At 41.0% G+C, this 27,980-nt stretch overlaps 1 protein-coding gene across 3 annotated transcripts; it reads left to right on the forward strand.

Moving 5' to 3' along the window:
- Positions 1-316: 316 nt before the first annotated feature.
- Positions 317-27,967, forward strand: mvk (mevalonate kinase). Of its 3 annotated transcripts, none has more exons than XM_080208100.1 (11): positions 317-492; positions 2,620-2,711; positions 8,021-8,168; positions 10,189-10,339; positions 12,558-12,713; positions 13,378-13,481; positions 16,116-16,161; positions 19,863-19,953; positions 22,904-23,023; positions 24,392-24,545; positions 27,253-27,967. In XM_080208100.1, exons 2-11 carry the CDS (start codon positions 2,634-2,636, stop codon positions 27,408-27,410), a joined length of 1,206 nt encoding a protein of 401 aa, XP_080064226.1. In that variant the 5' UTR covers positions 317-492; positions 2,620-2,633; the 3' UTR covers positions 27,411-27,967. The 3 variants fall into 3 exon arrangements, with proteins under 3 accessions (XP_080064226.1, XP_080064227.1, XP_080064228.1); XM_080208101.1 differs by having other exon boundaries at positions 10,192-10,339; XM_080208102.1 differs by having other exon boundaries at positions 24,392-24,466; positions 27,253-27,405.
- Positions 27,968-27,980: the final 13 nt, after the last annotated feature.

Genomic DNA, 27,980 nt, shown 5'->3' on the forward strand with positions numbered 1-27,980 from the left:
CCTCCAAACCCGCACTCCCATTGGCCAAGCCCACTCAGCCCACCCGCTCCCCATTGGCTCGCTGCGTCCGGCCCGCCCACGCTGATTGGTCCACCCCGCCTCGCGCTCCGATTGCGTGAAAGCGGTTCCGCCCTCTGATTGGCTCTCCCTCTCAGCGGCTCTCCGCCATTGGCTGAGAGGCGGGTTAACGGCTGACTGGCTGGATGTGGATTTGATTGATGGGCCGGCCTGTGTTTTAATTGGTGCCGGTGACGGGGACGCTCCCATTCCATTGGCTGGGTGGTGCGAGTCCCGCCTCTTCGGACCCCGTCTCGAGCGGAGCCGGCCGTCAGCCGGGCGGTGGGAGTGAGCTTGGTCTGTTCGTCAGTGTAAATAAGGGGACATTTCCACTGCTGCCTCAGCCCTCTTCGATCAAAAGCTGTATAAAATAGATTAAAGCTGCAGAAAATGCTGGAAGCGCGCAGCAGTAGCAGCAGCACTTGAATCTTCCAGGTAATGAACCTTTCTCATCTGAACAAACATCCAGCCAGCAAAGTGGAATGTGGTCGGACGTGAGGAGGTAAAAGGACAAGTTGGAGGGTGTATCAGGGGAACAAGAACAATAACATAAGCCGTTAAAGGTGCTGCCAGTGGGGGAGCACGATGTGGAGATGCCGGAGTTGGACTGGGGTAAACACAGAAAGGAGTCTGACAACATCAGGTTTAAGTCCAAGCGATTTATCTGATAGTAAACTCACAAGCTTTCGAGGTTTCCCTCTTCGTCAGGTGAACGAAGAGTTCTGGCCTCCAGACAGAGCATATAACAGCACGGACAGTTTACAGATTACTGATTAGAGTGCGAATCTTTACACCTAACCTGCTGTTCAAGTCTTAAAGTGACCGACAATGTGAGCGGAAAGAGCACTGAGCACAGGTTAAAGAGATGTGTATTGTCTCCGGACATTACAGTAAGTGAGGTTTTGTAAACCCAGGCAAGTCATGGGGGTTTCAGATTGGGTTCATGTTGCACTATCTGTAACCCCCATGACTTGCCTGGGTTTGCAAAACCTCACTTACTGTACTGTCTGGAGACAATACACATCTCTTTAACTTGTGCTCAGTGCTCCTTCCGCTCACATTGTCGGTCACTTTAAGACTTGAATAGCAGGTTAGGTGTAAAGATTCGCATTCTAATCAGTAATCTGTAAACTGTGCTGTGATATGCTCTGTCTGAGGCCAGAATTCTTCCTTCACCTGACAAAGAGGGAAACCTCGAAAGCTTGTGAGTTTACTATCAAATAAATCGGTTGGACTTAAACCTGATGTTGTCAGACTTCTTACAGTGGGGGAGCACACAGGCCTTTTTGAGTCAGAAATCGCCGTGAGAGCAAAGCAATGCATCCATTCCACTGAGGGGGTGCTGCACTGCCAGTGGTGCTGCCTTGCAGGTGCAACGTTAAATCTGCCCCCCCGACATAAAAGATCCTAAGGCACTACTTTGAACAAGAGCAGGGGAGTTGTACTTCATAAAACCAAATTACTGCAGAACCTGGAATCTGAAACTAAAAGAGAAAATGCTGGAAAATCTTAGCAGGTTTGGCAGCATCTGTAAGGAGAGAAACTAGCTGACATTTCGAGTCCAGATGACTCTTTCGCTGGAATTTTATTGGCATGCCTGCCCTGATTCCGGGGTGGGCAAGGCTTGGAAAACTACGTTCTCAGGCAGAGATTAGCACTGCTGTGGGTAGTTGGTTAGCATTCTTAAGGGGAGTTGTTCTTGGTGTGTTGACTAATATTTATCCTTCAACTGACATTACTAAATAGATGATCTTTTATCACGTTTGTGGGAGCTTTCTGTATGTAGGTTGATTCCATGCTTCATATGTTACAAAAGTGATTACACTTCCAACAATTCTTCATCAGATGTCTAGTGTTTTGGGACATCCCAAAAGTTGCTATATTGATGTGACTGCCTTTTTTTAGTGTCCTACATAGCACCCCAATGGGATTGCCATTACCATACGTGCGATAGTTCATGAAGATTGTGATATACAAACACACAAATTAAAAGCCCCTCAAACCTGCTCTGCCATTCAATAAATATCATGCTGATCTGATTGCAGCCTCAATTCCACATTCCCACTTACCCTGATGACCTTTCATTGTAAGCTTTGGCATTTGTTTAATGTTCTGTATATATTGTTCTAGGATCATTCAATTGTTCAAAACTTCTGTAATAATTTTATTGTGTGAATTATAGAATCCTAGTGAAGAAGATCATTTGGCTCATTGAGTCTGCACTGACCGCAATCCCACCAGGCCCTATTCCCATAATGCCGTGAATTTACCCTAGCTAGGCCCCCTGACACTAAGGGGCAATTTAGCATTGCCAATCTACCTAACCCGCACATCTTTGGACTGTAGGAGGAAACTGACACATGCAGGTGTGGGGAGAATGTGCAGACTCCACATGGACAGTGACCCAAACTGGGAATTGAACCTGAATCCTGGCACTGTGAGGCAGCAGTGCTAACCTCCATGCCGCCCCTTTTAACTTTAACTTTCTGATTTAAATAAATGGTCCTAACCAAGAAATTAATGAGCTGAAATTTTTATTAAGTTAAAATGTATCTCTTTTAGAACACAACTTCGGAATGGCAGACAAAACATTTATTATATCTGCTCCAGGGAAGGTGATTTTGCATGGAGAACATGCTGTGGTCCATGGAAAGGTAAATCATAATTTAAGGAAAATTTGTCTTTATATTTCTACATCACAGAATCACAACATTATTACAGCACAGCACAGGCCATCTGAACCAATGTCTCTGCACTGTTTCTCCAATTCCCCTAGTGCCATTCTCCTGCTTTTTTCTTGTAGCCCTGCACATTCTTTTTCAAGTTTTTTCAAACCTAATTCCCTTTTGAATGCTTTGATTGAACCTGCCTCCACCACACTGTCAGGTAGTATATTCCAAACCCAAATCACCTGCTGTGTGAAGAAGTTTTTTTGGTATTGCTTTTGCTTCTTTTACCAATTATTTTAAGTCTGTGCCCCAACCTCTGCTTCCCCCATACTCAATCCTTTCATGAATGGAAACAGTTTTCCCATTACTCTGTCCAAACCCGATTTTGAATATCTCTGTCGATGCCCTCTCAGCTTTCTTTTTGTCCAAGGAAAACAGTCCTAATTCCTCCAGTCTATCTTTGTAACTGAAATTCCTCAACTTAGGAATCATTCTCTTGAATTTCTTCTGCATTCCGTCCAATGCCTTTGCAGACTTTCTAAAGTGTGGTGCACAGAACTGCCCGCAATACTCCAGCTAAGGCTGAAGGTTTTATGCAAGTTCAACATAATCTCCTCGGTCTTGTACCCTATGCCCCAATGAATAAAGCCTAGGATACTATAGAACGTAGAACAATACAGCACAGTACAGGTTGTTCGGCCCTCGATGTTCTGCCGACCTATGTCTGAACCCAAGATCAAGCTGTCCCATTCCCTATCATTCTGATGTGTTCCATGTGCCTATCCAATAACTGCTTGAAAGTTCCTAAAGTGTCCAACTCCACTATCACAGCAGGCAGTGCATTTCCACACCCCAACCACTCTGACCTATCTCAGACATGCCTTCTATACTTCTCGCCGTGAGCCTGATAGTTATGCCCCCTAGTAACAAGCTACATCCACCTGAAAAAGAAGTCTCTGAATGTCCACTCTATCCCCCTCATCATCTTATAAACTTCTATTAAGTTGCCTCTCATCCTCCTCCTCCACTCTTAAGAGAAAAGCCTCAGCTCCCTCAACCTTTCCTCATAAGACCTACTCTCCAAACCAGGCAGCACCCTGGTAAATCTCCTCTGCACTCTCTCCAATGCTTCTACATCCTTCTTATAGTGAGGTGACCAGAACTGCGCACACTATTCCAAATGTGGTCTCACCCAGGTCCTGTATAGTTGCAGCATAACCCCACGACTCTTAAACTTAAAACCCCTGTTAATAAACGTTAACACATTATAAGCCTTCTTCATGGCTCTATCCACTTGAGTGGCAACCTTCAGAAATCTGTGGATATGAACCCCAAGATCTCTCAGTTCCTCCACATTCCTCAGAACCTTGCCATTGATCGTGTAATCCGCATTCAAGTTTGTCCTACCGAAATTAATCACCTTGCACTTATCAGGGTTAAACTCCATCTGCCACTTTTCGGCCCAGCTCTGCATTCTATCAATGTCTCATTGCAGCCTACAAGAGCCCTTCACCTCATCCACTACTCCAACAATCTTAGTGTCATCAGCAAATTTACTAACCCACTCTTCAGCCCCCCCTTCCAAGTCATTGATAAAAATCACAAATAGCAGAGGACCCAGCACTGATCCCTGTGGTACACAGCTGGCAATTGGCCTCCAGTCTGAAAATTTTCCCTCCACCACCACCCTTTGTCTTCTATGAGACAGCCAGTTACTTATCCAATCGGCCAAATTTCCTTCTATCCCACACCTCCTTACTTTCCTCACAAGTCTACCATGGGGAACCTTATCAAACACCTTACTAAAATCCAAGCATACGACATCAACTGCTCTACCTTCGTCTTACCTCCTCAAAGAATTCAATCAAATTTATGAGGCAAGACTTACCCTTCACGAAACCATGCTGACTATCCCAGATTAAGCTGCATCTTTCCAAATGGTCATAAATCCTATCCTTCAGTACCCTTTCCATTAACTTACCGACCACCGAAGTAAGACCAACTGGTCTATAATTACCAGAGTCATTCCTATTTCCTTTTTTGAAGAGAGGAACAACATTCGCCACTCTCCAGTCCTCTGGCACAATCCCCATGGACAGTGAGGACCCAAAGATCAAAGCTAAAGGCTCCACAGTCTCATCCCTTGCCTCCCAAAGTATCCTAAGATGTATCCCATCTGGCGCAGGGGACTTAGTGACCCTCAGGTTTTTCAAAATTACTAATACATCTTCCCTCAGAACATCTCCATCCTATCAGCCTGTATCTCACACACATCCTCAAAAACATGGCCCCTCTCCTTAGTGAACACTGAAGAAAAATATTCATTCAACGCCTCACCTATCTCTTCTGACTCCCTGCACAAGTTCCCACTACCATCCTTGACTGGCCCTAATCTCACCCTGGTCATTCTTTTATTTCTCACATAAGAGTAAAATGTCTTGGGGTTTTGCTTGATCCGACCCGCCAAGGACTTCTCATGTCCCCTCCCAGCTCTCCTAAGCCCTTTTTTTTTAACTCATTCCTAGTTACCTTATAACCCTCAAGCATACTGTATACTTTGTTAACCACTCTCTTAATCTTTCCTGCAACCTTCAGTGACTTGTGCACATATACACCCAGGTCCCTCTGATCCTGCACCTGTTTTAGAATTGTTCTTCCTACCAAAATGAATCACCTGACATTTTTTCACATTGAACTTCATCTATCATCTGTCTGTCCATTCTACCAACTTGACTATGTCCCATTGAAATTCTGTATTCTCCTCAACAGTTTAGTGTCTTCCAAGTTTTATATCGTCCGCAAATTTTGAAATTGTGCCCTTTACACTAAGGTGTGGATCATTAATACATGTAAGGAAAAACAAGGGTCCCAGTACAATTATTAACCTCTTCCAGCCTGAGAAACATTCATTAGCCCATTTCCTGTCACTCAGCTGTTTTTCCTATCTATGCTAATACTGTCTGTTTTATCCCATGAGCTATAACTTTTTTCACAAGTCTGTTGTGTGGCACTGTATCAAATAACTTTTAGAACTTCATCAACAGTATTGCCCTCATCAACCTGCTCTGTTACCTTTACAAAAAAGTCCAGAAAGTCAGTTAAGCATGATGCTGCATTAAGAAACCCATGCTGACTTTCCTTAATTAACCCACATTTGTCCATGTAACTACTAATTTTGTCCTGAATTATTGTTTCTCAATGTTTCCCCACCACTGAAGTTAAGCTCAATGCTGGGTCGTTGCTGCGCTTTCTTTATGTTTGAATAAGGGTGTAATGTTTGCAGTTCTCCAGTCTTCTGGCACCTATCCTGAGTCTAAGGAAGATTGAAAAATTATGGATAGTGCTTTCACAATTTCATCTTCACTTCTGTCAGTATCCTTAGATATCTCATCTGTTCTGGTGCCTTATGAACTTGAAGTATAGATAGCCTATCAAGTTTCCCCTCCTCATCAATTGTAAGCTCAACTATTGTCTGAATTACCTCATTTTTCACCATGGCTTGTATTGCATCTTCTTCCTTGGTTAAAAATAGATGCAAAGTGTGCATTTAATACCTCCTCTATGCCCCCGTGTCCATCTGTAAATCTCCTTTTTGGTCCCTAATTGACCCTACATAGTTCCCAGATAGCATAGGATGTGCATTCTTGATGTCAGAGCAGCCCTGTTTTCTCTGTAGTTAATTAACTTACTGCTACTAATTAATTCTACTCCTGCTAATAAATCTTTAGCAATACCAATAAACATAACTACATGTATATTATAGAAATTTTAATTCCTACTAATACTTAATAAACATTGCTAGTAGTAATATGCCCGATTTTTAAAAAGCTACAGTTTATGCTATAGTTTAGATCAGAAATACTCACCAAGCAATCATTACTGAGCCCTATGATTTCAGACCTTGATTTTTTTTTTTCTCTGAATCTGTGCTCTTGACTGGAAACTGCTTGGACTGAGCTCCCAGCTTCCCAATCCATGCTCTTTGTAGCTCTGCCACCCTCGCTCTCTCTTGTTGCTCACACTGAGCTCGTGGCAAGAGGACATGAAAGAGAGAGAGGCTTTGTAAAAAGCAACCTATTTGACTAGGTTCGATTGCAAGGCACTGAGCTCATCAAAGAGGTGCTTTCTGACATCTGGCCTGATATTGCCTATCACAAAACTGAACCTGTGTCCTTTGGTCTTTTCTGCAGCATATCTAAAACTGTTTCTTTGTGCAGTAATTGTGGGGCTTAATGTGGACTGTGCTGACTACATTACAAACTTGCAGGCTCTACCTCCTTGTCCAGCATCATCTTCATGATGGTGAGAATCAACGCCCGAAATGCAGGGCTCCTCTAATTCCAGATCGGTTTGCACGGGACTAATGTTGTCTCCAGGCTGAATTCAACAAACTTCCTGCAGAGTCATCTCTGAGATTCTTATTTTCAAATTGTTCCTCATAGCTTGATCCTCTAACAACAGGGATCGGCCTCGTTGCTTACATCTGCACTGTTCATGTCTGAATGGTCTCTATGATGAGAAGTGACCAAATCCTGTGTGTGATACCCAGGAATGAGTTCCAGCGATTTTAATTTGACAAAATATCTTGATTTGTATTGTTCATTAGGTAGTTTCCCACATTGCGGGGTAGATGCTAATATTATAGCTGTACTGGAACAGCTTGGCTAGGGGAGAGACAAGTCCTGGACCACCAGTCTTCAGTACGATTGACGGAATCTTGTCAGGGCCCATTGCCTTTGCAGTAACCAGTGCCTTCAGCTATTTCTTAATATCATATGGAGTGAGTCGAATTGACTGAAGACTGGCAACTGTGATGCTGGGGACCTCCGGAGATTGAACATTACATACCCTAGGGACACCCTACATTATGCTTTCTATCCCGCGTACCAGTGTAACCGTTCTGACTAACCTCCAATTTGACCTTTCATTTAATTAATTGGTTGATTAATGTAGTTTTGCATAAAATGTCCTGGAGGCAGTTTAAATGCTAATTTCTGAACATATAGCAAATCACTTGTCTGACTTGTAATCGCTCCCTGTATTTGATTTTTATTAATGACCTACACAGTGTTATTGGAAGGGTAATTTTTTTGTAATTTTCCTTTTCTTGTTCCTTTCACAAAATGGATGTTATGGCACATGTCAATCAGCATCTAAAAATTAAATGCTTTTGTTCGGTATTGTTGTAGTAGCAGAGAGAGAGAGCTGACCTTCTTCTATGTGTGAAGAGCTTGCAGAGGTGTATTTCTTTTTAAATTCTAAGATATTCACATTAACTATTTTTGTGATTATAGGTGGCTCTGGCAGTCAGCGTAAACTTAAAAACATATCTCCGGGTACAACCATGTTCTGATCAAAAAGTACAATTAAACTTACCAAATATTAACGTCCATCTTAGCTGGAAACATGCTGCCCTCCAGTTCCTGCAATCAGCAATTGATGGTAAGATATAGCCAAATGAATCGAATTGTAATGAATAAAAGGCAATGCACCTAAAGTAAAATTTATTTAATAGTCACAAGTAGGCTTACATTAACATTGAAATGAAGTGATTGTGAAAATCCCCTAGTTACCACACTCTGGCACCTGTTCAGGTACACTGAGGGAGAATTTAGCACAGCCAATGCAGCTAACCAGCACATTTTTCGGATTGTGGGTGGAAACCAGAGCACCTGGAGGAAACCCATGCAAACACAGAGAGAACGTGCACACTCGATACAGACAGTAACCCAAGCAAGGAATCAAACCCAGGTCCCTGGCGCTGTGAGGCAGCAGTGCTAATCACTGTGCTACTGAACCATGCACAAGTTACTTGAGGGGAGGGGCAGCGACGTTAATTCATAAGGACATGAGCTTGCAAGGTGGTACAGCCCATAGAACACCATGCTAGGAGACAGCATCTATAGACCAGTGGGGACCAAATCTCTGCCAGGTTGTTGTGTCGAGGTACACAAGTAGAGGCCATTTTATTGTGGGTAGGAACTATCCTGGAAGGGATTCTTGCTTATTCTCTAGTAGTCAGATCAAAGCAAAATTGGCAATAAATTGGATGTAGGGAATCAGGAATTAATTGTGATGAAATATTGAGAGGAAATCAGGTGCTTATTACACACCATGGGTTGGTTTGTCACTTGACCTGTTTCCAACTGTCCAGTGACCCAAATATGGTCCTAACTACTACATTCCAGTCACCTTGATTAGATCATGCATTGGAATTCCCCTCTCAAGCAGTGTCCCGTTGTCCAAGTGGTAACTAATGGTTTGCTTCCACCCAGGTGATTGTCTGGACACTTTGCTCATGGGTTAAGAGATGAACTTCATTTATCATTTTTTTCAAGAAACTTGGCCCCAGTGCGGCTTTACAGATGGGTTGTGTCTCTTCCAATAGTTTTGAAATGTAGAAGATATAGTGATACAAATATGCAGCCATCTTTGACTATGATCCCAGTTCAATGGAATGTGGCTTTAATCTTTTTTAAAAAAATCAACTAGGAGTTTTCAGCCAGTAAATTCAAAAATCATTTTTTGTTATAAATCAATTTCACAACACATATAAACATATATCCATGTGGTTCTCCTTTTTGATCTGAGCCTGCAGACATTCAACAGGTAGACTCCCATTGATCCATTAATGGCAGGCTGGATTAATGGCAAAAGAAGAGAAGCAGTGACAGGAGAAAGGGTTCAGCTAATGAACCTGATTACACGGAGTACCCTGAAAAGGAAATTTGCTAGACAGTGGGCATACCTTTCTCTTGAAACCCATCACTTAATGACTTAGATTTCTTTTTACATACTTGGATTTGTTAGTAGTTAGGTTTAGAGACTCAAACTTGGCAACAATTCTACATATTCCAACTCTTTTAAAAAAGAATCCTGAGCAACTATTGCCAGCAAAAGGACTTGTGGATATTTTCCTGGGGTTACCAATCCAAGGGGAAAATATTGCTGCTGGTTATTTATCAAGTATAACATGTACTGACATTTTCACACACATTTGTGACATGTCTACCTACTGGAACTGATTTAGACCAGCAAGTTTGACAAAGCTTGTCCTTGGTCAGATTGCTGTCTTCTTTATTAAGCATCTGAAACATTTTTCTACATTAAAGGTGCTATGTAAATGAAATGCATTGCCAATTTTTTTCAATTATTTTGTACATGTAAATCTTGTATGTTAACTAATTGAATACATGCTGCCAATGTAAGAGAGGTCAGTTGTGGAAAAATCATTTTTTGGGATATATACCTCGGGTATGAACTCTGCTATAGTTAGTTTTCAACGATATTTCTCATATCAAGAAATGTGTTGATAATTGTTCAAACGATCAGGATGTTGTATGTTGCTTCTGGCGTTCCTTTCTCTAAAAGAAAAGTAGCGGTGCCACAGAGCAGTTTGTGTTGATGGACTGACTTCCTGTTACCCTTACTCATGAAGCTTGTTGTCCCCTTTTTCTTTTAGTAGTTGATGTGCTGAATCCAAAGATTACAAGCCAGGAACAAGTGAATCAAGTGAGACGGTTTGCAGGAATTCCAGAAGGTTCTACAGACACAATGAGTCTCAGTATCCTCTGCTTCCTTTATCTGTATGGTGCTATCTCCACCAGCTGCGGGTAATGAAATTTTGTACAGCATGAACTCACTGCAGTATGAAAGACATGATTCAACTTGGTGCCAGTTTTGATTATGGAAGGCAGCAGAATGATGTCAATATTACAGCTGTTTAGGCTGTTTATTTAGGTTGCAGTATATTAGAAATGTATAATAAATACATTTTCACTGGGAGGGAGTTTGAGTGGATAGAACTGTAATCTAAAGATAAAAGATTGGATGAGAACATAGATCAATATGATAGAGATAAAAATTCACATACGTACTCAGAATGGAAAAGATGATAGAAGTAACAATAAAATATCTTACAAAAACAAACAGGAGTAATGATTAGTAATGGGGTAACCAAAATATGGGTTCAGATACTGGCAGTAATTACAACATTCAAGAAGTCAACATGTCACCACTGACCTGGTCAGGTGATGGCAAGCTGTCAATTTGGGAAAACCGCACACCAAGACCAAATTGCATAAAGTCCTAGTCCATGAGTTACTGTTTGCTGCTGGCACCGCACTGGTGTTCCATCCTGAAGTTCACTTGCAACAGCTTGTAGATCAGTTCTCCAGGACTGCAAGGCATTTGGACTGACAGTCAGCATCAGGATGAACAAAGTTATGGGCAGATACATAAAGATTCCACCTTCCATCAGCACTGACAGCCTAGCTCTGGGGGTTGCCAAATGTTTCATGCACACAGTGGTTAGCACTGCTGCCTTAGAGCTCCAGGGACCTGGGTTTGATTCCCAGTTGAATCACTGTCTGCAGAGTTTGCATGGGTTTCCTCCATGAGCAAACATGGGTTTGCTCCCCATGTCTGCATGGGTTTCCTCCAGGTGCTCCAGTTTCCTTCCACAGTCCAGAGAAGTGTGGGTTAGGTGGATTGGCCATGCTAAATTGTCCCTTAGTGTCAGGGGGTCTGGCTAAGATAAATACATGGGGTTATGGGGATAGAGGCTTGGTGGGATTGTGATAGGTGCAGATTCAATGGGCCGAATGGCCTCCTTCTGCACTGTAGGATTCTACGTACTTTGGATCAATAGTTATGAGCAACCTGTCCCTTGATGCTGAAATCAGCAACAGGATCGCCAAGGCCACAACTGTCATGTCAAAGTTGAGAAGGTGAATGTGGATCAACAGCAAACTAACTGAAAATACGAAGCTCTGTATAGACCATGCTTGTGTTGGCAGCATCCTCCTTTACAGTAGCAAGGCGTGAACAGCTTCCACCTCTGCTGCCTGAGATGAATATTGGGGATCTCCTAACAGAAGAGATTGGAAAGCATGGAAGCAAACCAGCATATTTTCCCCTCAAATCAATCTGTGACTCCATTGGTTGAATCATGTGATCCAAATGGATGACACCGCATTCCCAAAGGCACGCTTTGTAATGTGCTTGCTATCAGTGCAAGACCAACAGGTCACCCATGTCTATGATACAAAGACATCTGCAAGTGAGATTTTGAATTCACAGTGATTGAAGTTGATACAAAGGAAGTCCTTGCTGCTGACTGGAGAGCCTAGAGTGAGGCAGTCAGGAAGAGCAGGGAAAAAGGTGGAGCATGAAGGAAACTACCACATGGCAGAAAAGAGGGTTCATTGGAAGGAGAAAAACATTAGCCAACCTTGGATCAATGGTGTTCAGTGTGGAAGAGAATTCCATTCATGAGTCCGCCTCTATAGCCACAACAGTGTTCAATCCGGAAGCTGCGTACACACTTGAACACAGTCCATTGTCTCCTGGGATGGATGGATGGCTATTAGTGTGTTTAGAAGTATTAGGGAAGAAAGAATGGGTGCTGGGGTAGATGTGTTAGCCAGAAACAGCAAAAATAGTAGCAAGAAAAGACACAACCAGAAAATGGATAGAAACAGAACTTTGTACGGTACTTTTTTCCTGCTTAGAATCACAGGAACCCTACAGTGCAGAAAGAGGCCATCTGGCCCATCTAATGGGACCACAATCCCACCTAGACCCTATCCCCATATTCCCCTTACCTACCCATCTCAGGACAAAAAGGGGCAATTTTAGCATGGCCAATCAACCTACATACATCTTCAAGGCAACATGAGGATCATTTACAGTTTTTGCAATTAAAACAAATAAAAACAGTAGAAAGCTGATATTGGGAAAAGATGCAACTTCTAAGACTAACCTTTATTCCTGTAGCAATCAAAACTCCTAAAATGGTATTGTGCTAATCTTGTTTATTTTAAATTGCAGGCAGATGCCAAGTATAGACATTCTGGTTTGGTCTGAACTTCCAATAGGAGCAGGCCTAGGATCCAGTGCTGCGTACTCTGTGTGTCTGGCAGCAGCTCTTTTATCAGCCACTGGGGTCATTACTTGTCCTGTTCCACAGGAGAAAGATACCATCAGGCAAGCAAAGATACCCTGAGGTTTTACAGCCTATCCTGTGATCATATTATTCTAACGATAAGGCTTGCAAATTTATCTTGTCAAAGGGGGGAAAAGAATTATTGAAGGCCAGATTCGATGTGGGTTCTTGAGCACATCTCTCTGTGCCCAGGCTTAAGATCGAATGAAACCCAGAAATCACAAAACTTGCTGGCGAGGTAGCCATTTTCAATTTTCGCTGTCCCTTGCTGGTGATGTAATCAGGTTCCCTCCCATACTGTAGGAATTTTATAGCAGAAAATGTTATTCCTGATTGGGAGTCAAACCTGGGGATGTTGATGAAATTGTGGAATCTGATTTACTAGATCACCAAGGAAACTTTTAATCAGACTAAATTAATATCCTTGGTAAGAAGTGTGCATTTCCCCCATTAAGGAGTTTGATCATAGAAAAGGTATAAATTGCAACTGATGCCATCAAGTGAGATTTTAGTAGGATTAGGAAAGCGTAGAATCTGATGAATTGTATTGCAGATGTTGGACACAAGGGAGTACATATAAGAAAAATAACCACTAAGCACAGTTCAGTATGGCAATGCCCTGGTTGTGTTTCATTAGATATAAATTCTGTTCCTCTTGACCACAATTTTGATTTAAGTTATTTTTCCATCTTTACCCACAACCAGATGGAGTGAGGATGAACTGGAACTGATTAACAAGTGGGCCTTTCAAGGAGAGAAGCTAATTCATGGAAACCCATCTGGTGTGGATAATGCTGTGGGAACATGGGGTAACAGTTATTTATATTGAAATCAAAACATTTTACCAGTGTCTAGAGGTTATGACTGTTATTTCACAAGCTGTTGTAATTTGCCTCGATAAAGTACCATCAACGGCATCCAACAAAATGAAGGATATGAATTCCACCATTCCAAATACCAGCAATTTAAATTCACAGGGATCCTGAGTGATGTGGTCAGAAGCAACACAAAACCAGTATTTTTATCTCCATTGGGTCAGGCAACAGACAGCACATTAAGAAAACTAAATGAAGAGCAACAATACCCAACATCACAAATACTGTTCCTTTGTTCCCTGGCGATATGTATATATATAGTCAACTACTTTAAATCAGCATGAACACGTTCTTATGTCCATGTTATAATGCACTCCTACCCAAGGAAGCACCATCAGGGATACATATCTTGCAGGAAATCTCTACAAATATCTAACATTTTTGTACCACAGTCTCTATACTTGTGTCATTGAGACTTGATTTAATAATGAAGCTGTGTGTCAAAACGCCACCATATTGTGTGAAAAGATGTAGATCTAATAATTTGGTTTACCCAATTACAACTTGACTCATGGTTTGCAAGGGTGGCATGGTAGAACAGTGGTTAGCACTCCTGCCTCACAGTGTAAGGAACTGAGTTCAATTCCAGCCTCGGATCACTGTCTGTGTGGAGTTGCACATTCTTCCCATGTCTGCGTGGGTTTCCTCCGGGTACTCCAGTTTTCTCCCACAGTCCAAAGATGTGCAGATTAGGTTGATTGGCCACGCTAATTTCACCCTAGTGTCAGGGGGATTAGCAGGGTAAATATGTGGGCTTACGGGGATAGGGCCTGGGTGGGGTTGTGGTTGGTGCAGACTCAATGGGCCAAGTGGCCTCCTTCTGCACTGTAGGGATTTTATGGATTCCAGGGAAGACATCAATGCTGCATCTGTATCTTTTTGTTGGGAACAGGAAGATTAGATATCCCTGATGTCTGACCTGGTCAGCAATCTGAGAGGGGCATTGGCAATTGGAGTGAAAGGACCTCATTAGGAGGAAATCTGAAGATTTGTAATCCTGCATTGAAGAGTAAATATTCCCTATGACACAGTATGTCATAATTGAAACAAGTAATTCAAAATATAAAATTCTGCATAACGCTTCAGGGTGATCATGTTGAAAGAATTGCTGGCAATTCAATTCCTCCACACCAACAACTGCAAAGATATAACGATTAATTAGCCTCCTGTTGTCATAAATGTTATTTAATGTTGTTTCACCTGTTACACTGTCAGACTCAGCAATTGCTTCAGTCAGCAATCACTTCCCTCAGTGACTTGCCTCTTGAGAAAGAGTGCAGCTTCCAAATACCATGTGTTATGTGAATCTTTCCCACATGTACCTTGCCTAGCCTGTGCTTACAAGATAAGACCTCTGTCCATAATTCTGTAAGATTTTGTTTTGATAGCTCCAATGCAATGTAGAACTTGTTGCTGCATAGTGTAGTTGAGGAGAATAGCATAAACTAGATAAGCACATGAGGGAGAAGGAAAGGAAGGATATGTTGATAGTTGGGTGGGGAGAGGACTTGTGTGGAGCATTTGATTTCATGGACCTTTTGGTCCTATTGGCCTGTTTCTGTGCTGTAACTTATATTCTTTTAAATAACAAGATAATTTTCTGGGAATTACTAACTTATGTTTAAATAGTTGCATGAATGCTTTAAGGGCTGATCACATGATTTAATGGTGATGTCATTAGGGTATTGCGCAGGCTGGTGTTTTAGTTTTTGTCCTCTGCACAGGTAACAGTCCCATCAATAAATCTGTTGTTGTTAGTTTGAATCTACATGTGAAAACCATATTTTCTTTGTGTTTAAAACCAGTAACCCTAACTTAGTTAGGACAGTACACTGATGGTAGAAAGTGTTAATGAGTAGCTTGTTGTAAAAGAGTGATCTCTGATTTGGAATCCCACAGTGTTCAATCATACCACCAGATGGCATGCTTACTGCAGCAATTCCGATTTCTCACTTGTCTCTTATTTCTCTGCTGATATGGAACACAAATCTTGCTGGTATTATCTAATGAGAGGGGATAAAGAATAAATTAAATGTGTGGTGACCTTGTAGTTTGTCAAGAAAATAACATGGTGATGTGAATGTACTCACCTAAAAAATCGACTTGGTTGGGGGAGCGGGAGAGTGGCATGAGAGGGTGCTTTTAAGGGCACATGGGCAAGGCTTGGGAACCATGTGTGGCTTAGAACTGAAGGTGGGACATCAATACTTAATAAATCAAGGAGCCCTCCAGTAGGGGTTATCAGGCAATGATCAAGCCAAGATCTCTAGCCGATATTTTTCTTTTGTATCACACAGTCACCGAATAGTAGCATGTTTCCATTGCCAACATGGATGAATTTGGTAACTGAGTACAAAACTAGGGATCACGTTTTGGACTTGCCTTGACTGCATAGCTCATCCATTGGCTGATCAATTGAGACTATCTGTGTTTTAATGAAATTCTGTTGTAAGTAGATATATTTACCCCAGAGATATGAGAAGCTCAGAGAAGAACCCAAGATCTATATGTTTGTTTTTAATATGTCAATAAAGTGTTTCCAATTTTAAATGTTTTTTTCTGCTTTAGGGGGAATGTTGAAATACCACGCAGGTAAAATTGTTCCTTTGTCGAGGTACCTATTTTCACTTATTTGACTTATTGACTGACTCAGGCAATGTTATAGCTACTTTCTAAAATAGAAACATAAAGACTAGAAGCAGGAGTAGGCCATTTGGCCTTTCGAGCCTGCTCTGCCATTCATTTTGATCATGGCTGATCATCAATTCAACATCGGGATCTCTGTTGGTACAACTTTTAATAAATTTGTAGTACCCTTCAAAAATAAACTATTCAATAATTAATGCTATTAAATTAAATATTGACGACCGATTGAATATTTCAATATAATGAAGGCTGTTTATTTACTAATTTATCAAATTCCAATCCAAAAGATAAATGTTCTTTTTAAGATGAGGGACACTGAAATTGGAGAATTTCCCAGTTTTAGCGTGAATTATTTTTGTTGTTCCAGTAATTTAATCCCATTTACTCCATATTCTGTAAAATAAAAGTCATCAGATCATATCCTTTTACTTTGAAACAGTTAAAGTGCAACATTCTGATTTGTATTTTTACTAAGTTTTCATATTTATGATCATCTGATACACTTACTTTCCACCCCCCCCTTCTCAAAATTAGTCCCTCTCTACACTCAGTGCAGTTTTACAGCCACGGCTTGGTACTGCTGAGCCAGCTAAAGGGAGATCTACAGGGGCTGGGCTGGAGTGATTATTTAAATTCCTTCTCTAAGATTGCAGTTTTTGTTTTGGCAGAAGTATATTTTGTTAGTAAAATATGTGAAAGAACATTATAAACATGCGATGTGTCCATCTCAGAGTGCAATAATGTTATGGATGGCACAATGGTTAGCACTGTTGTTTCACAGCACCAGGGACTCTGGTATGATTCCAGCCTTGGATGACTGTGGAGTTTGCGCGTTTTCCCGGTGCCTGCGTGGGTTTCCTCCCACAGTCCAAAGATGTGCAGGTTAGGTTGACGGGCCATGCTAAATTGCTTGTTGGTGTCCCAAGATGTGTAGGTTAGGGTGATTAGCAGCGTAAAGACATATGGTTACGGGGAGAGGACCTGGGTAAGATCCTCTGTTGGAAAGTTGGTGCAGACTCAGTGGGCCGATTGGATTCTATGAATATTCTGGTTCTCCACATACATCCTGTTGTACTCTGCGGGGTTTCCATATAGTCTGATAAACAGCTGTAAAGGCACATCCTAAAGGCCATGACAGAGCACTTGTGAAATATCATGTAGTCAATCTGAATGTAGGGAACATCTCTTCGTCGTTTGTTATGTGACAATATTTGCTGCACGCCAGCTTAACTGTACTTAACAAGTCACATTGTAAAAAAATCTGCTCCAGGTTAATTGCTTGTCTCTTTAAGCAAACAGCAGACTAGCCAGCCTACCCTATTTCAAATTGTTAAGCACCAGCCCTCCCTGTGCAGATAAAATTTTGTTTCAAGTGAACTATGTTACAATGGATGAAGATATTTTTCTCCAAATCTTTCCTTTGGAATACACACGAGGAACATGGTGCAGGGATGCAGAACCCAAGTTGAACTTGGTCCCTGCTTTGAGCATTATCTTTTAAGCTAAAAAGCATTGAATTGAACTTAACTTTTAAATTAAATTTGGTCTAATTTTTCATCCTAGTTGACCAATTCCTTAAGAAGAAATGCTGACACATTTGGGGAAATGGACTGAATGGCATGAAGATTTTATATTTGTTCTTGTTATTTGGTAATTGTTCCAGGATTCTAACCATCACTAAGCGAGAACCTGTTCGCTAATTGCACATGAAGCTATCATAAGAGTATTTTTGAAATGGGAGAACCTCTGCCGTATAGTGACAGGCCCCTGCTCCAACTTAGTAGGTGACCCAAAATATTATAATATCGTTTCAGAAAACAACTTTCTAAATCAAAGAATACAGCAAAATAGAATAACTACGGAAACATTGATTTTTTTATGGTGTAAAACTGCACTGAGTGTAGAGGGACTAATTTTGAGAAGGTGCGGCGGGGGTGGGGGGGGGAAGCAAGTGTACCAGGTGATCATAAATATGAAAACTTAGTAAAAATACAAATCAGAATGTTGTACTTTAACTGTTTCAAAGTAAAAGGACATGATCTCATGACTTTTTTTACCGAATGTGGAGTAAATGGGAATAAATTACTGGAACATCAAACTAAAATAATTCAAGCCAAAACTGGGAAATTCTCCAATTTCAATGTCCCTCATCTTACTATTGATGACCTTCCTTCATTTCCTCCTCCAGTCCTCTGGAAGATCCTTTGGGGCCGTTGGCTTGGACCCCAGTTTGAAAAGCTATACCACAGAGTTTGGTTACTTTCAATTCATGACAATGTAGTCAGATAGTTATAGATGGCGATTCATTGTTTAAGAAATGTGGCATATATAGAAAGCAGAGTAATTTTGTATTTAATTAAACAAATTATTTTCCCGTCTTTCTATTAAAGTAAATATGGATTTAAAAGCCTATGCTCTAACAATTTGTCATTATTTGTCATTTATATTAATGACTTAGATAAGAATATACGAGGCATGATTAGTAAGTTTGCAGATGACACCAAGATTGTGGACAGTGAAGATTATCTAGGATTGCAACGGGATCTTGATCAATTGGGCCAGTGGGGCCTGATGAATGGCAGGTGGAGTTTAATTTAGATAAATGCTAGGTGATGCATTTTGGTAGATTGAACCAGGGCAGACTTACTCAGTTATTGGTAGGATGTTGGAAAGATGACAAAGCAAAGAAATCTAGGGGTACATGCTTATAGTTCCTTGAAAATGAAGTCACAGGTGGACAGAGTAGTGAAGAAGTCATTCAGCGTGCTTGGTTTCATTGGTCAGAATATTGAATACAGGAGTTGGGACATCTTGTTGAAGTTGTACAAGATATTGGTAAGGCCGCCCTTGGAATACTGTGTCCTGGCCACCCTATTATAGAAAGAATATTATTAAACTAGAAAGAGTGCAGAAAAGATTTATTAGGATGCTACCGGGAATTGATGTTTTGACCTATAAGGAGAGGCTGGATAGAATGGGACTTTTTTTCTGGAGCGTAGAAGGCTGACGGAAGATCTTATAGAGGTTTATAAAATAACAAAGGGCATAGATTAGCTAGATAGTCAATATCTTTTCCCAAAGTTAGGGGAGTCTAAAACTAGAGGGCATAGGTTTAAGGTGAGAGGGGAGAGATACAAGTGTCCAGAGGGGCAATTTTTTCACACAGGGTGGTGAGTGTCTGGAATGAGCCGTCAGAGGTGGTCATAGAGGCAGGTACAATTTTGTCTTTTAAGAAGCATTTAGACAGTTACATGGGTAAGATAGGTACAGAGGCTTATGGGCCAAATTTGGGCAATTGGGACTAGCTTAGGGGTTCTAAAAAAAAAGGGCGGCATGGACAAGTTAGGCTGAAAGGCCTGTTTCCATACTGTAAACCTCTATGGCTATGAATTTAAGACTTACAGCATACAAATGTAAACATGCCACAAGTTGATGTCATTGTAAGGTGAAACAGAAGTCTGTATTGTTTCTAGTATACAGCAGCTCAGTAAATTTCAGCTCAGTAGTACAGATGCAATTCAATCTTTGTATGCCATTAGTTTCTTAAAGGGAATGTCACATGCTGAACAAAGTGTTTCCTTTGTTTAGCAATGTAGACAGAATAAAGAGTGAGTGCAGTCAGGAAAATGCATTCAAATAATTGTTTTTCTCTTGCTGTCTTTGTTTGAGTGTCCCCACCCTCCGGATACTTCTTACTAACACAAAGGTGCCAAGAAGTACGAAAGTGTTAGTAGCAGGAGTTAAAGATAAACTTAATAAGGTGAGTTTTTTTAAATGATTCCTATCAGCAGAACTGAATTGTCTCTTGTGTTCAGATAATTGAGTTTGAAGAATTTCTTCACTACTTACCCAGTATTTTTATTCTGTTCAATCCTGATGTCCTTGACATTTTATCTAGATTTTTCCTGGTGTTAGTGACAGAAATTTTGACAGTCTCGAACAACTGTGAGCATGGTTTCCTGTTTCAGGACTGTCCGCACTTTGGCACCTGTGGGCATCAAGTTAAATCTCTGGTCCATGGTGTCACAACATTGCAGGTGTAAGAAATAGAAAAATGTCAAGAATGCAGTGAAGGACAATCTTGAAGTCGAGGCTGAAGCACATTGTTGGTACAGAATAAGGAAATTTTATTCTGTTTTTGCAATATAGAGGAGCTGGTGGTGTAATGGTATTGTCACTGTACTAGTAATCCATGAACCCAGTATAACACTGGGGACCCAGGCTCAAATCCCAAAAGATAGAACTCAATAAAAATGTGACATTAATAATCTAATGATGACTATGAAATCAGTCTGGTTCACTAATGTCCTTTAGGGAAGGAAATCTGTCATTCTTATCTGGTCTGGCCCATATGTCATACCAGACCCACAGCAATGTGGTTGACTTTTGAACGCAAGCCTAGCAACTCCCTCAGTTCAGGGGCAATTAGGGATGGGCAACACATGCCCAAATCCTGTGAATTAATGAATTTTTTAAAATGATCTTAGCTTGATCCTGAATGCTAAGTCCTTGGAATGGAATATGTTCTATTCTTTAGTGCTATACAGAAGGACAAGTCAGGCATACCTAAGAATGAGGAACCAACTAAGGTTTGTTTAATACCAAAAGCAGCTGGCTACACTTGCAGTTAAGTAGATCAGAGCTATGTTTGGTCGCTACCACATCTAGTCAAGAATGGTGATAGAATAGTCAAACTAACAGGGGCTAGAGGCATAATGAACATCCTCATCCTCAACTTCAACAATTCCATCACTGAATTCTGTATAGTCAACATCCTGAGAGTCACCATGGTCCAGAGAGTTAACTGGACTGACTGCTGATTTCTGTTGAGTAAAAGTATTGAGGAACATGGAACAAAGGTAGGTTAATGAAGTAAGAGGTACAAGTGAAGCAAGATCTAATTGAGTGGTGGATCAGGCTTGAGATGAATTACTTATTCCAGTTTCTGTATGAACAATATGGCGACAACAGTTACAGTCTGGGTATTCTGGTGAGTCGCTCACCTCCCCACTTAAAGCATCTCCACTATCAACTCAGAGTGCAGCTGCAATATCACTGGAAACTTGACACTCTCCAAGGTAAAACAGTCTATTTGAGCAATAACCACTACAGTCCTCCACAAGAACACTGTGTCTAAATATGACTTCTATTAACTGCAGGATGCACCACGGGACGTTATCAAGCATAATTCAACAGCAAATCACTGCCCCATGATCTCTGTCACCTAAAAGGACAAGAGTAACAAGATTCTGGGATCGCCAGAATTCTACCAATAGCAGGCCACCCCAGTTTGGTCATGTCACTCTCTGATGGCTGGGTTAAGATACTGGAATTCCCTAAGAGCAACATTGTGGAAGCATCATGAATACAAATGCTTCATTAGGTCAATGTGAAGATCCACCATCTATTCAAAGTAACAAGGGATGGACAGTCATTGGTGGTAACCAAACCAGGAGCATCTAGGATTGGGAGTAATACATTTTCATGGACAAAAATAGAATACGAATAAGTGGGTCAATTCTCAGGTTGGCAAGCTGTGTGACCACTACAAGGATCAGTGCTTAGGGCCCTAGCTATTCATATTGTCTCTCAATAATTTGGATGTGAGACCAAATGTAATATTACCAAATTTGCTGATGACAAAAAACTTGGTGGAAATGTGAGTTGTTAGGGAGATGCAAAGAGACTTCAAGGAGATTTAGAAAGGCTAAGTGAGTGGCGAAGAACATGGCAGGTAGAATATAATATTGAAAATTTTGCATTTTCCACTTTGGTAAGATAAACAAGAAGTGGACTTTTCCTAAATGGTGAGAGATTGGGAAGTGTATGACCTGGGTGTCCTTGTTCATGAATTACTGAAAGCTTAACACATAGGTGCAGTAAGCAATTAGGAATGCAAGGGATATGTTGACCTTTATTACAAAGTGATTTGAGTACAGGAGCATCAGTTATTGTAGAGCCTTGGTGAGATGGTACATGGAGCATCATGCATAGGTTTGGTCTCCTTTCCTCAGGAAGGATATACTTGCCACTAAGGGTATCCAACAAAGGTTCATCAAGCTGATCCCTGAGATGGTGGGATTGTCCACTGAGGAATGATTGAGGATACTGGGCCTGTATTCTCTAAAGTTTAGAATGAAAAGCAATCTCATTGAATTCTACAAAATTATCACAGGACTCAAGGGGTAGATATGGGAGTCTAGAACAAGGGACAGTCTCAGAATAGGGAGCAGGCCACTTAAGACTCTTGAAATGATAAGTTTTCTCACTCGGAGGGTGGTGAATCTTTGAAATTCTGTACCCCAAAGGAGTGCAGAGGCTCAGTCTATTGAATATGTTCAAGACTGAGATCAGTAGATTTCTAAACTTTTAAAGATATCAGGGGATGATGCAGGAAAATGGTGTTGAGGAGGTCGATGATCAGCCATGATCTAGTTGAATGTGGAGCAGCTGGATGGGTTGAATGGCTTGCTACTATTTCCTATGTTCATATATGACTCCTCTGGGCTCTACATTTCAAGAGCAAAAATTAACGTACCTCGCATTGATGAGCACAAAACACATTTTCGAAGTGGCTGCCCCGAAGAAAATTTATTTTGTGTGTTGAAAATTTATGGGTGATCTGTGGTGGACTTGCCTATTCTTCCAGCCATTTGTCATATAAAAGAGAATTGTGAATAAAGTGAATTAATTTTCTTTTCGTCCTTTAGCTGCCAAGCATAATAAAACCTGTCTTGGATTCAATAGATGCTATTTCGTATGAATGTGAACGTGTTTTGGCTGCAATAGCATCTGGCATTGCTGTAGACGAACACTACGCACTCCTGGAGGTAACTGTTCCCGTTACACTTTGCTGCATTTCTGCAGAGTCTGGTCAAATTATAACTTAAGCGTTGTAGTTGATGACTCTTGGATTGTGCTGGAAGAAACAACCATATGTTGTATGTTTGGTAACTTGCACCTGCTTGTGTGAAAATCAACACAAAATGTGCTGGGGTAGCTTTGGAGTTTTGGTGCCGTATTTTAATGACAGCCCCTCTGTCACTGTGCTGAGAATAACTCTACACTAAAGCTCTGAGCGTGAGAACTGAGAGAACAACTCTGTTTAAAAAATGGATTTGTGTAATGATTTATTGGATGAAAGTCCTGCCCTTGGCTCAGAACTCGTGCTCATAATGTTATTGGAGTGGATCATATGAAAGGTATCGCAAAAATTTGTGAATATTTTTTCATTTATAGGAAAGGCTTTATATATTTTCAATTTGCAGCTGTTGATAACGTTAGGAATATAAAAGGAGCCAAAACGCAGTTGATGTGCGTTATCAGGGGTGAATAAAATTTGCTTTAAGGGATGGCACAGTGGTTAGCACTGCTGTCTCATAGCACCAGAGATCCAGATTCAATTCCCACCTTGTCTGTGTGGAGTTTTCACATTCTCCCAGTGTCTGTATGGGTTTCCTTCCACAGTCCAAAGATGTGCAGGATAGGTTGATTGATCATGCTACATTACCTACTGTCCCAAGATGCCAAGGTTAGGGAGATTAGCAGGGTAAATATGTGAGGTTACGGGGATAGGGCCTGGGTAAGATGTTTTATTGGAGAGAGAGTTGGTGCACACCCAATGGGCCAACTCACCTGCTTCTGCATTATAAGGATTCTGTTCTATAAGAAACAATTGAATGCAAATTTGCAAAGGGAATGAAATGCAAAGCAAAAAGGATGCAACATTGAAAATTGAAGGGGAAGGACATGGTTGACAGGCCTAGAGGCCACCTCTTAATGACAGACTTTTGTTACTTTGCTCTGTCTCTTGGTATTTGGTTTCTCCTGAAATGCAAGCCCATATGATCCAAGGTTTCAGTAAACCTGATCAAGTTAGCATTTTCCCTGTCGCAGTTAATCTTGGCCTCGTTCAACTTTCCTGGAGAGTAATAGGAAACAGCAATCCTGCCTGACTTCAATCACTCCCCAGAACAAAGATTACTGAAAGTGTTTGTAGCATCCTTGTAACTACCAACAACTGAAATCCCACACAGGGCCAGAAGTGAAGTTGTATTTGCGTATCTGTGAGGCTCAGCCGCATGTTGCATTTATTGCCTGAGTCTCATTTTTTGTTGTGCAGTTTAGAATTAGAATTAAACATCATCCCAGTGGTGATTTTCTCCTCTTACCAATCTTATTTTCCATGCTGATTTCAGGAACTTATTGACATCAACCAGCATCATCTTAATGTCATTGGAGTGGGTCATTCATCACTGGACAGGTTGTGTCAGGTAACTGCAACATATGGTCTGCACAGCAAGCTAACTGGAGCAGGAGGTGGTGGATGTGGCTTAACACTGCTTAGGCCAGGTATATCAATGCTTATTTTGTTGATTTAACTTTAATGAGTTAAATATTTTCAGTTCCTGCAAATGTTTGCGCTAAAATTAATTACTGGTTCAAAGTCTTGGAACAAAGTGAAAATGCTTCACCTTAAGTCTACTAAAGGGACAGAAAAATAAGCAGCTACATGTGAATAGGAAGGGTTTTACTCATCTTTGATCTATTTGATCTCTTTTGAACCCTAGTGATTGAACTGTGCCCTTGGCCCACCACCTGGTTTTCCTAATAATTGGGGTGTTAGGAAACCTGGTGTGTTTTTGTGCTCAGTAGACTTGGTATCTAAATGTAGAAATTATAACAATAAATATACATTTGTATAGTGCCCTCCACATCACGGTGCCCCATTACAACTTACATCGAAGGTGAGGATGTTAACATTCAGCCATGGTTAACACTGCGCTGCTGATGTCCTCCAGAAACAGCCTGGCATTGCATTAGACACTAACATTTCACTTCAATAATTAATGCTTCATTATGTAGTCCCAATCACGGGGAGGTTCTTCCTAACTACAAACATTTGTATGCTTTAGGTATGGATTGTCTAATTAGAGATTGATGTCTCTAATGATTTTAAAATTACAGAATGTAGCCCATTCAGCAATAATGAATTTATACAGCTCATTGATATGTCCCTGTGTGCTTTCTGCAGCAAATTATATTTGGAATTGTGCATCCGTCCAAGCGATAACTTCCCAATTCCCGGTCATCATGTTATTAGGGGTGAAGCGCCTCAAGTTTATTTCTTCTGTTCAGAATTGATTGCCTGGAAACTTGTTTTGCACCCAGCAATATGTATATGCAGTATCAGAATCTGGCCACCAGATGTCAGTGCCATGTATTTAATTGCAAGACCGGCCTAACAATCCATCACTCGGTCAGCTTGGCACCAATAAACCTGCCTCTGGGTGAGCTGGCTTCATTTTGTTATGGAGCAGGCTGCACCAATCCCCCTGCTGTTAGTTCTTCCCTGTCTTCTTTTTGCAGAAGTGAAGGACTTGTAAAAATAGAGCAAGTTCCACAGGGAAGAGAAAAGATTTAATTGCCATCAATTGAGATAATCACACACCCAAAAAGCTTCAGTCCCCTATTTAGTTCTCACACTTTCAAAGATATTATTCTGATATTGCATCAGCACCTATTACGCTCTCAATAACTTCTAGTAAGTAGTGGAGAAACTTGCACAATCCGTTAACTGTACTTTGAAATCACAGAAAAAAAGCACCATTTCTCAGATATCATTTTGAGGTGAGGTAATTATTCTCTGGGGTTTAGTCAATATATATTTGTATGATGTTCTGAATTAAATTGATACCTGCCTCATTCACTCACCACTTATAGCCAATGCTGATCCATCATTCCTGTCACAATTACTTGCTGCAGTGTGACCACTTTGCCTTGCTTGTTTTCTGCTTTTACACGTTTATGTAATCGCCATTCCTATGGTCACTGCAGCCAAGAATTCTCCTCCACTGCTGACATAGTGAGGAGTGATTAATTGAGTGCATTTCGATTAGCCTCAGTCAAGTTTGGTGTGTATGTATATATATGTTCTGTAGTTTGGGAGACTGCCGTTTCTCACTTCCATTTTGTCTACCAACAGTAATCCAAGTGCAAATCGAGCTGCATTTCTCAAAGTCAAAATGTTTTAAGTTTCTGCTCCACATCATTTGCATATTTTCCCATGCTAATTTTCCCCCATGAACCTGCACAGGTCGGGGAGTTCTTTAGAAAAGTATTTTTAGTTTTTTTAAAGTCTTGATATATTTGCAGAATGGAAACTGATTGTGATGTTAGTGCAGCCAAAAACGGGGGTTTATCATAAACAGGAAATCTTAATAAATGTGAATGATCAGATTCTTTGGGTGGCACAGTGGTTGGCATTGCCGCCTCACGGTGCAAGAGACACAGGTTTGATTCCCGGCTTGGGTCACTGTCTGTGTGGAGTCTGCACATTCTCCCAGTTCTGCGCGGATTTCCTCCGGGTGCTCCGGTTTCCTCCCACAGTCCAAAAGACCATGTTGGTTAGGTGCAATGGCCATGCTAAATTCTCAGTGTACCCAAACAGGTGCCGGAGTGTGGTGACTAGGGGATTTTCACAGTAACTTCATTGCAGTGATAATGTAAGCTTATTTGTGACTAATAAATAAACTTATAAAAACTCTTTAAAGCTGGAAATAACTTCTGAGATTGGTAAATTATTCTGAATAGCTTTTATTGGTAGAGTCAATTTTAATGTGGCCTTGCATTTCTTTTGATTTTAAAGTTTAATTTTAAGAACCTGTTTGAATGCTCATGAACAGGAGCAGCACGATGAATAATTTGATTCATGGAATAACCTGTTTTGGGAGTGAGGCTGACATCCAATGCAACATTTAAAAAAATAACTAATGCAAATGATCACACAAACTTAGATTTGCAGCGGATCTAATGTGTGCACTGTATCTAATGTGTACTTTAAATTCCTTTATCTTTTGCACTGGTTCAGTGCAACTGAGCATATCCACCTCTGTGTTTAGTCTACACAAATATTCGTACCTGTTTAACCATCTCGCCCCCCTGGTGTTACATAACATGTGCTGTGGGTATTGGAGCTGAAAGCTTTAGCGAATCACATCATGAGATTTGTATTTGCTCCCATTTCAGTCTGGTCATTCCTGTTAATTTTGTATTTTAGATACAACCCCTCCTGTGGTGGAAGCATCTAAACGGGCTCTGAAAGACTTAGGGTACGATTGCTGGGAAGCAGTTATTGGTGGCTCGGGTGTGTCTCTGCACTCACCATCCTCCTTACACAAGGACGTATTTCAGCTTCTGTGTGATGTGAAGAATTGATGTGGAGATGCCGGCGTTGCACTGGGGTAAACACAGTAAAAAGTCTGACAACACCAGGTTTAAGTCCAACGGATTTATTTGATAGTAAACTCACTTGATAGTAAACCCGGTGTTGTCAGACTTTTTACTGATGTGAAGAATTGCCAGTGAAGAGTTTGGGAGGGGGACTGGTTACTGCTGTGCTGGTCACTTGTACACACAGCTTGTGTACTCGACGAGCTGTGTCAACGTGCCCGGGATTTGGTCACTAATTCTTCACTTCCACACCTCCTTCCTGTACCCTGTGAAGAGCTCAGCCCAGTAGAAACGACTGCCTTTTACCTCTGTACATGTAACATTGTAGAATCGTTTCTCAATGCAAAGGGCTGCTTATTTCCAACAGAGTGGCCGATTGAAGCGTGGTATCTTAAAGAGGAAGTTATCAATGCAGAGGGGGAGATTATTCAAAGTGCTGTACTGGGCTGGAAAATGCCGCAGTGGACGGGACATTGCGCACCAGATGCATTCTGTAATGGTTGACTTTTTGACTTAAACAATAAACCGGTTATTAAAGTGTTTTTTGTAATTTCT

Source organism: Carcharhinus amblyrhynchos, chromosome 20, assembly GCF_965287045.1.
Source record: "Carcharhinus amblyrhynchos chromosome 20, sCarAmb.v2.hapA, whole genome shotgun sequence".
NCBI classification, from domain to species: Eukaryota; Metazoa; Chordata; class Chondrichthyes; order Carcharhiniformes; family Carcharhinidae; genus Carcharhinus; species Carcharhinus amblyrhynchos.

Coding starts and splice junctions, on each gene's coding strand:
- mvk (XM_080208100.1), top strand. CDS start 2,634: ATGGCAGACAAAACATTTATTATATCTGCTCCAGGGAAGGTGATTTTG. Junction 8,169..10,188: donor CCTGCAATCAGCAATTGATG/GTAAGATATAGC, acceptor TTTTTCTTTTAG/TAGTTGATGTGCTGAATCCA. Junction 13,482..16,115: donor TAATGCTGTGGGAACATGGG/GTAACAGTTATT, acceptor TTTCTGCTTTAG/GGGGAATGTTGAAATACCAC.